This window comes from Canis lupus, chromosome 10 (genome assembly GCF_048164855.1).
Source record: "Canis lupus baileyi chromosome 10, mCanLup2.hap1, whole genome shotgun sequence".
Classification (NCBI taxonomy): Eukaryota; Metazoa; Chordata; class Mammalia; order Carnivora; family Canidae; genus Canis; species Canis lupus.
In genome coordinates, this window is record NC_132847.1 from 69,706,903 (window position 1) to 69,722,522 (window position 15,620).

At 55.4% G+C, this 15,620-nt stretch overlaps 1 protein-coding gene across 9 annotated transcripts in view; it reads left to right on the top strand.

Moving 5' to 3' along the window:
* The window catches only part of RGS3 (regulator of G protein signaling 3), a 137,864-nt gene that overhangs the window by 70,260 nt on the left and 51,984 nt on the right, over window positions 1–15,620 (top strand). For all 9 annotated transcript variants that reach the window (XR_012038498.1, XM_072842446.1, XM_072842444.1 and 6 more), the window contains 3 exons: window positions 47–158; window positions 6,131–6,174; window positions 12,938–13,060. Coding sequence is in view for 8 of the 9 variants with exons in the window: in XM_072842446.1 (XP_072698547.1) it covers window positions 47–158; window positions 6,131–6,174; window positions 12,938–13,060 (279 nt within the window). In the remaining variant the exon portion in view is untranslated. The remainder of the gene's footprint in view (window positions 1–46; window positions 159–6,130; window positions 6,175–12,937; window positions 13,061–15,620) is intronic.

The following is a 15,620-nucleotide window of genomic DNA, read 5'->3' on the forward strand; positions in this document are numbered from 1 at the left end:
CTGGGGCAGCAGAGCAGCCGGTTCTGTTTGCTCTCTTGGGATGCAGGTGACACTGTTTGCCTACTCGGACCTGCTGCTCTTCACCAAGGAAGATGAGCCGGGACGCTGCAACGTCCTGAGGAACCCCCTCTACCTCCAGAGCGTGAAGCTGCAGGAAGGTAAGTGCGTGCCCCAGGTGCCCTGGACTCCCTCCTGCTTGCCCTGAGTCCCGCTACTCTGGGCGGTACAGATGCACAGTTTGGATTTGACCCGGCTGCCAGGCGGGCTGCCAGCCATCAGTGGGGCATCTGAGCACGTGGGGTTGGGGCCAGTCCTGCCCCTGGGCCGCTAGGCTCCGCGACACTGGCATTTCATCCTAGGCCGTACGCCCTGAGCTCTGCTGGGAGGTTTCTGGTCCAGACACGTTTCAGGGAGGCTGTGGAGTGGGAAGAGCTTTGGGCTCACACAGACCTGTGCTTAGATCTCGGCCCTGCCGCTCACTGCCTGTGATCTTGGGCACGTTCTACTCCAACCTCTTTGAGCCTGGGGGCTCACGTGTAAGTGGGGCTGCCGGTAGGTTGTTGTGCAGATTTAGTAAGGTCATATGCAGGGGCCCGGCCCACACCAGGTGCCCGGTGCTCACTGCCTGCTGCCCCACTCGCCACGCACATCCCGGACAGGAGAGCACTGCTCCTTCTGCACCCAGCCACATGGCCCAGGCTGGGGCCCGGGGAGCAGGGGTCCCGGGGGACCGTGGAGCCAAGGTCCCCTGCAAACTTTCCATCGGGCCTCCTCCACTCGGGAACGGGAAGCCAGCTGGGAGTATCTGTTGAGCGGTTTGGTTTGGCGCCTAAAGTCCCTGCTGAAAGGGGCTTGATTTCCTCTCCCAGATTATGAAAACAACAACAGACCTGTTTGAGCACGGGCGACAGGGGCAGAGAGGAAAATATTACCCTGCGAAAGAATTCTGTTTTGACGGGTTTTGCTCCAGGAGAACTTCCTGCATGTTTGCAGAGCCGTCCTGTGTTCCTGTGCACTGTTCCTCCTCCTCCTCAGGAACCCAGGGAGTGTGAGAACCTCCCCTCGGGCCGCCCCACAGGAAGTCACTTACAACTTCTCCTTCTCTGCCTTGAGCTTTCTCCTGCCCACTGAGCAGGGCCGCCCCTGAGTGGGGAGAAGCAGGTCACCTGTCTCTGGGCCAGCCCCTCCTGCAGGGTGGCCACAGGCAGCCTTCTGAGTAAGCTCCGCTGCAGCAGCTCCCACCCTGGCTCCCCAGGGCCTGCGGGGGGGGGGGGGGGGGGCAGCAGGTGAGAGCTCTGGCAGACTCTGCCCAGGGCTTCCCTGCCCCGCCCTGTTTCCCTCAGACCCAGCTTCCCCTGCTCACCCCTCCACCCCCTTCTCCCATCCCTGCCACCCCCCTGCACGCATACCCCGCCTCAGACAATCAGGACCCAGTCAGGGATGGGGAGCCCGATAAGATGCACAGGCTGATTATAAGACCCAGACCTTTACTCAGTTGTGCTCATCATGCTCCTCACCCAGGTCTGGGGCCATGAGCCCAGGATGCTCATCTGCTCAGCCTCCTGCTAGAAGAGGGGAGGGGAAAGAAGAGAGGCTCAAACTGGCCATGCTTTGTGATGGGACTGGAGTGGGAGAGAAGAGGCCGTGGAAGAGCAGAGGGTCAGAGCTGGGAGTTTGGGGTCTGGGCTCTGCTTCGCTGCTAACGTGCTCTGTGACTTCAGCTGGCCGGCTCCCTTTTCTGGACTCTGGTGTCTCAGACTGTGAAGGATGGGTTGGACCCATCCTTGATGGTCTTTCCCAGCCCTGACGTGCCCTGACAGGAGGTTGCTGTGAGATGGTAGATGGTGCCCAAACATCCTGCCTCCACCCCTTGGGGTGGGCTGGGGGTGCTCGGCTGGGGATTGGTTGGCTCTTCCCCTCCTGGAGCCCTCAGACCCAAGCCTTGAAGTTAGAGTCTGGGTGAGCTCCGTCTTCCACTGGGTGGTGGCTGGTCCGAGTGGGTGGTGTGGGGCCTCAGGTGTTGCAGAGAGACCTTCCAGATGCTGAGCTCTTGTGAGCAATAGCCTTGTGCAGACATGGCTTCCTTGAGCTAGAGCCCACATCCTCTCCCTGCAGATAGATGGTAGGCTGAGGGTGGCCAAGGCTGGCACCCCTCAGGAGAGAGGACCACGGCCAGCAGAGCCTGCTGGCTTGGCATGGGTGTCGAGGTGTGTGTGTGTGAGTGTTCACGTATTCTGGACTTCCTGCGACGGTTTGGTGCAGGTGGTTTGGTGTAGACGTGTTGTCTTGCCCTTCTCCAGCCCCTTCTCCAGCAAACAGTGAACATGGCTCTCCAGGGACAAGGCTCGGTGACACTGAGCACACAGGTGCATGTCTCATCTCTTAGATTTTCCTCCAGACGTTGGTGGAGCCCCTCCCTCCTCCCCCTGCCTCCACTCCCCTGAGACAGGCTTGTGGTTCCCAGGGCTCACAGAAATCCAGTGTCCCCTTCTCCTGCAGTTGGAGTTGGAGCTGTGGGACCCAGGGTCCTGAGTCCTGGCACCTGGCCTCCAGCCCATCTCCCACTGCAGCAGCGAGGGCCTGGGTGAGGCTTTTAAGAGATCCATCTGGGGCCTCGGCTGGAGCTTCTATTAACAGAATGGCCTCTGATTAATGTTGCTCATGCCTCCCAGGTGTGTCAACATGCATAGAAAGTTCAGTTTGGGGCAAAGAGGATGGTAATAAGGAGCACACCCTGCCTTTCCTACGGGCTGGGGCTGACAAGGGCTTTTCCTAGCAGGGGGGACCCTATGCCACCCAGGGAACAATGACTGCCGTGTGTGACTTGCCCGAATGGAGCTTAGCTCTGCTGGCCAAGCATCCTCCCAGGGCCTAGCACGAGGCACAGAGCATTGAGTGCCCAGTGAATGTCTGTTGGCTGAATGAATGCATGAGCGACTAGGAGACTAGAAGTGCTGTGCAGCTCAGGGGCTGGGGTACACTTCTCCAGGGCTCCCAGCTGGTGGTGGCCACGTAAACTTCGCCTGCCCTCCTCCCTAGCATCCCCAAACTACAGCAGGTCTGAATGGCAGCATAATGGGACAGGTGGAGAGTTGGTGCTAACAATTGGGACATCTCTGGTCATCCAGGGCCCATTGTGGCCTCTTCCTGTCTCTGCCACCCACTGGCTTTGCTGGTCTTTATATTTCTCTCTCCCAGGGGCCAGCATCCCGCCCACAGTGTGTCTTCCTGGCCTGCTCTGTTCTCTTAGGATGGCCTGGAAATGTCCAGCTGATTCTTGGGCTCTCCATCCACCACGAGGGAGCCAGGTACCCAGTCTCGGTAACTCAGCTGCTTAGGGTTCCAGCTGCTGGAACGCTTGGAGTTAAATTTAGTCAGCTGACATTTGCTGAGCACATCCTCCAAGCTCACCTCAGTGCCAGCTGCCTCCAAGGCCATGGCAGGGGGAGAGACACATTCCCACCTCTGGAGTAGGAGTGCAGAGTCTGGTGGGATGCAGAGAAGTAAAGGGGTGCGGGGCAGGGGGAGCAGAAATGTGATGCACTGGTTGGAACTCGGGCTTCAGAGGCAGCCGGCCTGGGTTCGAATCTCAGCTCCACCCGTCACTTACTGCATGCCTATACAAATTGTTTTCTCTCCCTGGGTCTCAGTTTCTGCAACTGGAAAATGGAAACAACACCCCTCTTGGCTTTGTCACGCAAGCATAGGGAGTGCTTGGCGAATGGCTGAGTTTGGGATCTCAGACCAGGCTTGAGAGGGCTCTGGGAACATGACAGAGGGATCAGACTCGAGTGAGGAAGCCATCTCTGGGCCTCTGGACCTCTCTCTGCACGGCCCACAGTCCTTGGTGGGAAGCAGGGTTCACCCAGGAGCCAGTGACTTGCAGTGGAATTTCAAAATGATGAAGGTAGCTGGAGTGTTGGATGGAAAACCCAAATGTGTGCTGCCTCCAGGTCTCTTTTCTTTGTACTTCTCCACACTCTGGAAAGCCCAGGGCCCGGTCTAATGTCCCAGAAGGGTTTCTGACGGGGTGAGGTGGCTCTCCTGGGTCAGCCACCACTTTTCCGCGGCTACGCCTCCTTCCTGGCACCCTGGGTTCCGGGGGCTTGCTGTCCCTTGTTGAGGCTCTGAGCCATGCTGAGCGCTGCCCCCATTCCATCCTTCTCTCAAAGCGCTGCCAGCACAAGGCTGTGATGTGGAACAGACTTCAGGGAAGGTTTGGGGTAATGTAGGAGGGTGGTGGCAGGGGGTGTCACAGCCCAGGAAGTTGTCAAGCAGCCGTCAACCACCCCCTGCCATTGGGAATATGTCGTAGGCTGAGCCTCCCCCAACCTCTCGGCCTCCTGTCTCCCCGAGGCTCCCATCTCCTTGGCTTTCCCCTCCCATCTGGAGCCTTCTTTTCTCTCACTGCCAGCTTCTAAAACCCACATTTCTGTTATTTTCTTACATAGATCTTTTTGTTTCTCCCTTGGCACTAAGATCTGCTTCTGGAAAGCCAAGGAGGCATCCAGAATGTTTTCTTAAACAAAAGAAACCACCTCCCCTTGTCTCCACCCTCAGCAAGGCAAATAGTTGGTGGAAGTTTCCAAATGAGAGGTTTCTTAAACATGATGAGCTTCCTAGGGGGGCCCTCCCCGTCCCGACCCTCCTTTAGGTGAGGAGAAGTAGAAGGATTTCTTCTGAGTCCAGAGTGAACTCCCCTGCCACCCCCGCCATCCCCCCTCCCCCCCATTGGACTATTGGACTATTTTTCTCTGGCTCTTGCTGGCACCCCTGGCCCTAGGGAACTGCCCGTATGCTTGCTGCAGGGGGGCCTGGTCTTCACCCACACGAGGGCCTTCACTCACTGCTTTTCTTAGGAGTTGGCTTGCCCCACTATCTCTGTTACCTGGTTAGCTTTGCTTTGCAACCCATTTTGGTTTATCGGACAATTTCTTCGATTCAAATGTGTGTTGAGCCTCAGTTTTCCCCACACGAATCATGGATGCTAGTGGCCCCTGCGTCCTGGGGGTTGTTGCAAGGGTCGAGCTTCTGCACGGACAGCAGATGGCACAGCGGTCGGCACATGGCCCTGTAAGTGTGTGTTGTTATACGTGTGGTATGGTTGTTTCTCTCAATAATGACTACCTGCCCAGTGAAGTCAATTGCTTGAAATTCAGGAAATTGCTAACCATCCCTGGTCTGTGCCCCGAAGAATGCCCCGGTGGGGAGTGATGCCAGGTTCCGAGGAGCAGCCCACAATGGTCAGGGAAGGGGCAGGGCTTCTTCCTCACACTTGCTATCCCTTGAACCACAGCTTGTGCTTCTGCACGTCTGTGCCTTTGCCAATGCTGTTCCCACCTCCCGGAGTGTCCTTCTTCCCATCTTGCATTGAAGTTCAAGAGGATCCTCCTCCAAGGAGCCTTCCCCAGCAGCCAGGGATCACCTCTTGGTCTTTGTGTTTCTGAAGTGCTGGGACCAAATGGGTCGTCTGTAGGTTCTCTGCCTTAGCCCCTCTGCTGGAGGTGCGGGGAGCCCGACGACCCCTCCCAGCTGCCTCCCAGGTGGAGAGGTGGAGGGTGGGCAGTTTGGGATTGGAAATCGGGGCTCTAGGAAAACACACTGAGGGGCTGGTCCCAGGCTGGGAGGCCATCTGCGGGTGACATCCAGCCCACGACTGGGGATCTCGCTGCACAGCCCACACATTCCTAGGTCCATCCAGCAAGTTAAGTGGCCCCTTGTTGAACCCTTGGGAGCATTTCAAGGAAAACCCAAATGTGTGCTGCCTCTGTGTCCCTCCGTGTCCCTCATGGCAGGGAGCATGGAAAGACCGAAGCCTTCTGAGGCAGGTGACAGCTCCCTGGACCTGTGCCCAGAGGTGTTCCTGGCTACCTGTCAAGGGAGTGGGACTGCAGCATCCCTGGGGTGATGCAGACCTGTGGGTAAAGCCCTTACTGCTGTGCCTCCATCTGCTTAGTTCCTAAGTGGGTTTCCCTCCAGAGATTTCCCTGTCCCCTGTGCCTGCTTCCTTCTTCCTCTTTTTCTGGAAGGTACTGCACACGGGCTTCTGGGCGAGGCAGCTGGCAGTACTATAGCTGCTTAGACTGTGTTGCCGACTCTAACGCAAGTCTTATATTTTCTTTCCTCCAAGGTTCTTCAGAAGACCTGAAATTCTGTGTGCTGTACCTAGCAGAGGTGAGTCCTTGCCTCTGGATCTGAAGAGAGAGCTCTGTGGCCTGGTGCTAGTGGGAAGACATTGGTCTGCGTCTAGTCCTGGGTTCCAGTGCCAGGCTCCATGTCATCTCATACCGTGGTCCTGGGGGGTTTCCTGCCCTAGAATGGGGTCAGGAGTCCCTACCTCAGTGTCTCTCACCTCTGCGTGGAAGAGCAGTGGGCACAGAAGTGCCTAGAAGGGGGGTACCTGGGTGGCTCAGTCGGTGAAGCATCTTTCATCTGCTAGTCGTGATCCCAGGGTCCTGGGATCGAGCCCCACATCGGGCTCCCTGCTTAGCGAGGAGCCTGCTTCTCCCTCTCCCTCTGCCGTTCCCCCTGCTGGTGCTCTCTTGCTCTGTCCAATAAATATAGAAAATCTTAAAAAAAAAAAAAAAAAAAAAGAAAAGAAATGCCCCGAGGGGACAGAAGGACATTGTGATCCCCCAATTAGGACCCTCTGGTCTCCAGCACCTGCAGGGGTCAGAGTGAGGCTGTGGCCTGACAGCTATGCATCATTTTCTTTACTTGGTTGGTAGCCTTGCTTCTGGAGATTTGCCCTGGTTCTTGTGCCTGCCTCCTTCTCCCTCTTTTTCCAGGAAGTACCACCCATGACCCCTCCTGCAGAATCTTGTCAGCGTTTTAAAGGGCACGGATGTAATTGCACGTTTACCTGGGCCAGCTAATGCAGGCTAAAGGAAACATTGAGTGTCTGCGCTTTGGGGCTGGAATGATGCCCACTCCGTGTGATTGGTATTCCTGGTTATCTCAGTCTGCTCAGAAGCACGTATGGGCGGTGCTATGCCTTTGCTGAACAAAAGCAGGCAGACAACTTACTGCTTGATATACTTTGGGAGATAAAATATTATCAGACCAGGGCTTTAATCACAGAAGTCCGTGGTGATGAAAATGTTGATTGCTACGGAGCCATAGAAACTCTTGAATTTTCAGCCAAATTTCTATTCCCAGTCTCATGTCTCTGCTGATAGGAGCAGGGGCAGTATCCATTCTAAGCAAGGATTCGTTAGACCCGTTCCCAGCCTCTGCTTCTACTTAAGTCTGTTCCATCTAAAAGTCCTGGACACACCAGCCTGTCTGGTGGGACAAGATGCTGTGGGCAGGGCATGGTCTACACTCGCTGGCCAAGAGGAAGGTACCCTTTGGAGAAGGAGTGTGTATGTCGCTTACGATTAAAAATCATCCTTTTAGTTCCTGGCTATGAAAAGGGGTTCAGGCCTTCGAGAGAGTCCCCTTGGCTGAACAGATGCCTGGCAGAGAAGGCGGAGTTGACCAGTTAGCTTCATGGGAGGGCAGAGCATTTTAAAGGGCAGTGGACATTGTCGGAGCTGAACTGAGGACCTTGACTGCCTAGAATGGCGACCCAAGGCCCAGGAAGGCATTGGATGTCTTCCCCTGGTCGGCACATCTCCACCAGGCACAGGAAGTAGCTGGCAGAGGCGCTTCAGAGCCCATGGGTAGTCGATTCCACAGAGCCCAGCCACCAGCCTAGCAGCTGTGAACGAGGCTGGGAAAAGTCAGAGCACTGGCCCCTCAGCCTCACCCCTCTGGATTCCAGCTCTCCCTGGCAGGGCCTGAAATGAAGCTCCAGGTTCTTTAATGCTAGGAGAGCTTCCTGCCAGGCTGGTTTGTTTTGTCCAGAGAAAAGCACTTCTGCTTATTGGCTTCCAGGGAACTGTGACCGCCTAGCTCTCCAAAGATTGATGAAGGGATATTGATTCAGGGCCTTTTATTTCAGTTAAAGTGCCAGGAGTTCTGATCCAGAGGGGCTGGAGATTGGAGCTCACAGGCAGCCAGAAGCCTCTTTTCTCCTAAGAGGCTGTTGTGAGAGGCACATCTGTAACAGGAAGATAGGATGCCTGCTTGCTCTGTAGCCCCACATAGGTTCGACATGGTGCTTTTGGATCCCACGGGGAACACCAAACTCACATTGTCACTGGACCTTCTGGCAAGTGGTTTATCTTCATTGTCTAACATGCAGGAAGCACCCAGAAAAGAAACTGGGGCAAGAGAGTCAGGAGTTTGAAAGGTTTTCCACTGCATTCCAAAAGCCTCAATTGCCTGGGGAGGGGGTGGGTGGGCAGCAGCTTTGGTTGTTTCCTAGCAGTAGGTGCTGGGTGGCATTGTCCTAAGTAGTCCTTGGCCCTGGAGTCTCTATTTTCCTGGACAGGTATCCCTCAGCCCCTGCAAACCTGTGGGACAGACACAGCCTCCTACTGGCTTGGGAACACCAAGGTCACTGGGACAAACGGCATGTCGGTCAAGAACCATTCTCTTGGGATCTGATCCTGGCTCCATTAATTTGAGAGTCTGTGCTTTGGGGTTAGGAAGACCTAGACTTGAATCATGGCTCTGCCATTTCCTAACTGAGTGATCTGGGCCAGTCACGTACTCCTCTCTGAAACAAGGCTGATGGGCCTACCTGGCAGGGCTGTTGTAATGATTAAATGAGATTCAATAAGATACCCTGGTCAAGGCACTTAGCACAGAGCCTGGCACAGGGTGAGTGCTCCATAAATGGTAGTTATTGTTATTGTCAGCTTCATAACAGGGGGAGAGCTTTTCATATTCATTTATTCTCCATTAGAGACATCACCAATGATTTATTGACCTTTTAAAAAGAAAGCTAAGAGGAATATCTCATGTTCCTTGTAATGTACATACAGAGTTACACAAACGCGGTAAGACTGCAGGCTCTAGGGCAGGGGACAGACTCTGAATCTCCTTTCCTGAGGTCTCCCGGGGCCACTGACTTACCCTCTCCAAGCCTCAGTGTTCTCATCTGAAAAATGAAAGGCTGTGCCTTTCCTTCCTACCTGTGTCATAAAGTCATTAGACTTAAATGAGAGGATGTTTGTCAAGGCAAGTGAACAAACAGTAGCAGGAGGGGTTTTAGTTCCTACGAAGATAATACTAATTCAAGAACAAGGAGATATGGCAAGACAGGTTGTTTTTTTTTTAAGATTTTATTTATTCATTCATGAGAGATACATGCACACACGGGGGGAGAGAGAGAGAGAGAGAGAGAGGCAGAGACACAGGCAGAGGGAGAAGCAGGCTCCATGCAGGGAGCCTGACATGGGACTCGATCCCGGGTCTCCAGGATCAGGCCCTGGGCCGAAGGTGGCACTAAACCACTGAGCCACCCGGGCTGCCCAAGACGGGTTTTACAGAGGCCGGGAGCACCCAGGTTTCTGGCTGGATTTGAGGATGCTCGTGTTTGAATGCAGAAATCCAGGCCCAGTTCTCCATCAGGAGGCCCCTTCTCTGAGTGAGTTACATGAGGATGCTTTTAAGGCTGCTTATGGCCTCGACCCTGGGTCCTGGTATGTGAGGGCATGGTGTGCAACGGCATTGAAACCAATGAGTTAGATCACTCGGGATTAAGAGAGACTGTTCATATGCAGGGCAGCCAGGCAGGCAATAGGTCCTTGATTTGACAGATATATACAGATGGGAATTCAGCTACCCTGGAGGAAGTTGGTTCTAAGCTTTCTCTCTTGACTAGATCAGCCTCCAAAGCTCCTAGAAAGGAGCCTTGGGAGCAAGGGCCTCCCCAACATGTTTGCCCATCTAAGACAGCCAACCCCTGGCCCCTGGGGCCAGGCGTGGGTTTAGGTCTTTGGTGCCTCAGAAGGCTTCTGGATTCTCTAGCATTATGGGGCTTTCAGCTTCAAGCTCTCAGAGCCAGAGACTCAGCCCTGAACTCTACATTGAGATAGGTCATATGGTCACCATCCCAGGCAGGGAGAAACACGATTTTCTAAAAAGAGATTATCTACAGGGCAAGGAAGAGGAAGTGGTTCTTGTGGTTGTCAGTAAAATGGAGATAATCACAGCCTTTACCTTGCAAGGTTATTGGAAGTACTGAGACCCCCCTGGCGAAGTGCTTAGCACTGTGTGGGGTATGGCATGTGGGGGGTGGTGGTGACTCAAGATGAGTTTGCCGGCAGCCCTCTCACTGTGAGGGGAGGCTTTCCTGCACTTCTGTAGAAAGGCACACGATCCTGGAGCTCAGAGCAGTGTAGAGTAGTACAAAAAGTTACCAGTGAGCTCTGCAGCTGCTCTGAGACCCACTGGCTGGCAGGGCTCTTTGAAGGCTTTCGTGCTCTGGTTGCTTCTGGGCCCAGTCTGCAAGGGGGAGCATTCCTGCCAGGGGGCAGTGACTCAGCAGGCCTCCTAGGGGCCTCTCAGGTTTGGGGGATGAAATCTCAGCGGGTGTTTCTCCAAGGCTTTGAGTCTTGCTTCTGGGACTTGCTGGCAATAAGAGTTGGAGGAGCCCTTAGTTCTCATTGCATGCTCTGAGCCATGGTTTTCCCCTCCCTTGCTTTTGGGAGCAACCATCTAAGCCCTTCCTACCTCTTCATGAGATTGTCGAGATCAAAATGAGAGCATGGATAGGAAAGCGCTCTTAAAAAAAAAAAAAAAAGAAAAGAAAAGAAAAGAAAAAAAAAGGAAAGCGCTCTTTAAAACTGATAATTAGAGAAAATGAATTGTTATTAAGGCAGAGTTCCTGCTTTGGAACAGAAAGAGAAGAAGAGGTTTGGCTCTGGGAGGTTAAGTGATGTGCTGAAGCCCAAAACGCTAGGTCGAGGCAGGGCCAGCTTTGTGGAGAGATGGCCGGTCTAGGCTGGAAGGGACCATGGTCCTTGCCTCACCCCTCACCTGGCCGGGGAACATGGTGAGACACGTCCTGCCCTAGCTGGCTTCCCTCTGGGGAATCCTGGGGTCTTCGTTGCTGGGCCTGTCCTTCCCCTGCAGCAGACTGGGGGCGGGGGGGTGGTTCTGAGAAGTGGAGGGAATCTGTTGTTAAGTGGGACAATTGCCTCATCACATCTGCCCAGTTCTCTGAAGCCAAAGGGTGGCGATTTCTTCCCTCTCTGATGCTTTTAGGAAGACCAGCGCCTGAGCACTTTGGGGCAGGAAGGAACGGCTGGCATGCTGGGAACACTTAGCATGAGAGCCGACCCCACCCTGAAGGGTTGGGTGAACGTCCCTGCATGCTAGTCGAAGATGCTGGTAGCCATCCCAGCTCAGAGCCATTGCATGCGCTGTTCCTTCTGCCTGGAACAGTTTCTCCCAAGCAGTTGCCTCGCCGGCCTATATGGTTCAGGCCTTCACCCTAATGCCACCCCTGCAGAGAGGCCTTCTCTGACCACCAGGCTCAAGCAGAACCTCTCCCTTTTGGCCTTTTCACAATTGGTAATGATATTATTCCATTGTTCAATGGTTTATGGTCTCTGCCCCAACCTGAGGGCCAGGGCTCCGTGTCTCTTACTTGCTTCTTACCCCCCCACGACCTAGTACAGCCTCTGACATGTAGCAGGCGCTCAGTAAATATTTATTAAGTGAGCAAAGGACTGAGTAATAACAACAGTAGCTGCTCTCTGTCGAGGCCTCGGACTGTTCTCGTGACTTCCCTGCTCTCTCACGAGCACCAAGAGGGGGTGATGTCATTACCATTGGCATCTGACAGGCTTTCCTGAGGTCCACAGCTAGGAAGTGGCAAGGCTGGGATTCATTCAATCCTTGCCACTTCCTCCTAGCTGTGGACCTCCGAGAACGACTGCAATAGAAGTCCGAGGAACAAGGACTGCCTAGAAACACTGCCCTTTTCTCTGTTCCAAGCCATCCAGCCCATGCTCTCAGCTCCCCGGCAGAGCTCATGTAATCGCAGCCCTGTGAGGTTATAATCAAATTCCAGTGGAGTCAGAAAGAGCCTGCAGTCCCCTGACCAGAGTGTTCTAGAGTGGATGATCGCTCTGGGCGTGCTGGACTGCCCCCCCGCCCCTCCCCCCAGCATGGTCCAGCTACCCCCATCCCCACCCCTGCCCCAGGGGGGCCCCCCTCCCTGGGTCTCAGCAGGCAGCGCCCTGGTGCTTGTGCCAAAGCCGGCCTGCCTTTGACCTCATCCTGAAGTCCCTCCGGGAGCCAGAGCTTACCGAGGCCATCACTGGCCATGCACCGTGCTGGGCCCAGATGGAAAAGGCCTTTCTGGAAGGACTTTCTAGTCTAGTTGGGGGGACGAGACTGTACTTAACAAGGTTACATGGCAAGATGAGATTGGAATGACAGCAGCGCTTGGGCTGGAGTCTGTCATTGCACCTGATGGAGCTGAGGAGCCCTGGGGCGCCCCCGGCTCCCGTGCCAGGCACTAGTACGGCCGTAGGGGCCACATGACTGCACCTGCCAAAGACTTTCTCAAGGGACCTGAGTTTCTGTCTGAGTTCTGTTGGTACGTCTGTCCACCTGCCCATCTAACCTTGCCCTTGTGATCAGATCTTGCACCGAGGTAGGGGAGGGGGTGCCGTGTGAGCGGGAGCGGGGTCTGGGCTCCACAGAGCGTCAGAGGCCTGGAGACCTTGGCCCTCTGGGTTCCCCTGTGCTCCCCCACTGCTGCCTTGTGCTGCCTGTCCCCGGGGGTGACCTCACCATTTCTGTCCTGTGGCTCTCCACAGGCCTCCACTGTGTTGGGAACCAACGCCTCCCGCCCTTCCCCCCATCCCGCGGGCACACCGCTCCCTCGCCAGCTGGCCCCCGAACCAGCTTCCCTGCTCCTCTGGCTGCCTCGATGTCACTGGGGATTAGTGTGCATTTGTGGCTTTTAGTGGGCCCTCCCCTCCCTGCTGCAGCCTCACCCTCTGGAGCCCAGGGATGGGCTGGGGCCTGGGAGCCCCCTGAACCAGGGAGCAGCCCTGACCATCCTTTTCTCTGTTTTCCCTGACGTCAGAAGGCAGAGTGCTTATTCACTTTGGAAGCGCACTCGCAGGAGCAGAAGAAGAGAGTGTGCTGGTGCCTGTCGGAGAACATCGCCAAGCAGCAACAGCTGGCCGCTTCGCCCCTGGAGAGCAAGGTAAGGGCCTCACCGGTGGCCACAGCCCTGGCTGCCTGGCTTCCCCTCGGCCAGCCTCGACCCTCATGGCTCCGATTTGAGCTTGGGACCAGCTTCAGCTTAGGACTTGGATCTGAGCAGCAAGCCCTCGGCAGGGACGCCTGTGCTTGAATGTCTCTCCCCTTTGGCATCTCACTGGGTCTACAGAGTCGGTTTTGCATTGCTCAGGTGGAGTGACAGAGCCTGATGGGGCATGGCCATCCGTTCTCGGCTCTGTTCGATGGCTTGCCTATGGCCAGGTCTCATTTGGGTTGGCCTGCTGCTGCCTGGCATGTCGTGCCCAGGGGGAGCACACTGGTGTTTAACACTGGCCGAGGGCAGGCATCTTTGGGAGGAGGTATCTGCGTCAGAAGCTGTCTAGTTTGATGCAGGCCACGGCCAAGTGGACCCAAGTGGAGTTTGCTGGGGCCTGGGTGCTGGCCAGCAGAGCATCCGGGAAGATTAGGGCCTCCCAGCAGAGGCTGACCTGGGATAGGCGCCCCTCAGCTGGCCCGGTGCCTGTGGAGGGGATGGGAGCCAGATCACAGCCTTGCCCTTTGTCGGCTCCATGCCAACCACAAGGCACAGTTGTAGTTCCCATTTGTGAGTCACGCAGGTGACTTCTCTGGTGAGAGTGTTGGCCATTTGGGGATTTGGTCTGGTTGGCTGTGTAAGGATCTGAGTGGTTGGTCTGCTGGCTCAGGGGGAGAGGATGAATGAAACTGCGTGGCAGTCGGTAGACTGGCTGCCCTATTTCTTCTCCCCTGTGCGTTCAGCGGGCATATGGGGGCTGCGGGGACAGGCCTGCTAAGGCAGGAGGTTTCTGGCAGCCTCTGGAGCGGCCGTGGGGGACAGCAGCTCCCCAGCTATCCCCTAAGGAAGGGAATGATGGTCTGAGAATTCTGGAATCTCAGACATGGAAATTATTTTGTTTTATTCTTGGCAGGGGGCAAGAGTAACTTTGTGGAGGGAGGATAGTGGGAAGAGCATGGACTTTGAATCACACTCTACTGCTGACTGGCGGTGTGACCTTGGGCAAGTCGCTCTACTACTCAGTGCTTTGGTGTCCTCATCTGGGAACAACAGTTCCTCCTCCAAAGGGCTGCCGGGAGAGTCAAATGAGATGGTGCATACACAGCTCACGGCACAGTGCCTGGTATGCAGCAGGCGCTCAACCACAGTGGTGGGGAGTGCACTGCCCCCACCTCTGCCCTGGCTCCTTGTCGCTACCTTCCTACCTCCGGGTTCTTCTATGAACACAGACCTGTGGCGGAGGCTGTAGGCTGCTTGGCTTGGTCACAGTCAGAAACCAGGCCATTCTCTTCGCTGGGCCAGTCCCTGGGAGGATCCATGGCTGAACTCATGCCCCACCCCCACCCCAGCTTTCTTATGTTATTGGCCTTAGCTCCTTCTAGTCTGGGGGGGAAGAATTCTTTCTGCTTCAACTTCAGAGTTTGCAGGCTCTGAAGTGTGCTGCCAACATCCTCTCAGCGCCTCGGGCGATCTCTCCATCTTCAGTTGGGAGGACACTTTGAGCGACTGAACAGGGTCTGAGTTTCTGAGATAGGCTCTGGGCCCTGCAGGCTGTGGATGTGGCTGGCTGACACCAGAAGGGCCCTAGCGGCTGGGGCCTGGCTTCAGGGCCATGCCAAGACCCATGGGCACCCTGGGCTGGCCACAGTTAGACACCTCTTCAAATCAAAACGCTTTACATGTGTGTTTTTAATGGAGCAACTGTGTGTTGGGTGGAGGAGGTTAAAGCATGGGGACAACTTCAGAACCGCCTCCTTGCCTGAGAACCCGACCCTGCTGCCGTCCTGCACACCCCACTGGCCCACTTTCCTTAGAAGGCAGTTACGTGACCATCTTTTGTTCGGCCTGGAGGCCCCTTGGGGTCTCAAGCCCAACCTCCCCCACCCCTAACCCCCCTCCGTACCCACTTAAGGAGTCTTAGTGACTTAGTCCTCCTGGTCATTTACAAAAAGCTCCCCGAGAGACTTTCTGGTAACTATGACTTTCTCCAGTCCCATGGAGCTCCAGGAGGGCTTTCGCATCCTTAGCAACTTGGCCTGGTGGCCATCCAGCCAACCCACACCTGCCCTCAGCTCCTCCGGGTCCTGGCAGCCTCAGAGGTGACCATGAAGGACCTTGCCGAGGGTGGGGCCACAGCCATTCTGCTAAGGTTGCTGACTTCCAGGGAGAGAGAAGAGGGAAGGCCAGGCAAAGCTCAGGCCCCAGCGTCTTGTTCTTTAGGCAGAAAGTCTCACTTGATTGATTTGTCCAGACTGAGTAGCATGCCTTTTTTTTTTTTTTTTAATGCCTTTTCTTTGTTCTTTCTGAGAATGCTCCGCCTTCTGCTGCATGAGGGAAACCTTTGCCCAGGCTGTTCCCTGCCCTAACTCAGATGCCTCTCTGGGGAAAGAGGGGCTTGCAAGGCTACTCCCCAAAGTCCCATGCTGCCCTTTCTCAACCCTGTTCAGTAGCGTCTGCCGATAACCTTGGAATGGGGGACCCTCACACCTCTCAAGGGTTGCAAAGTTCT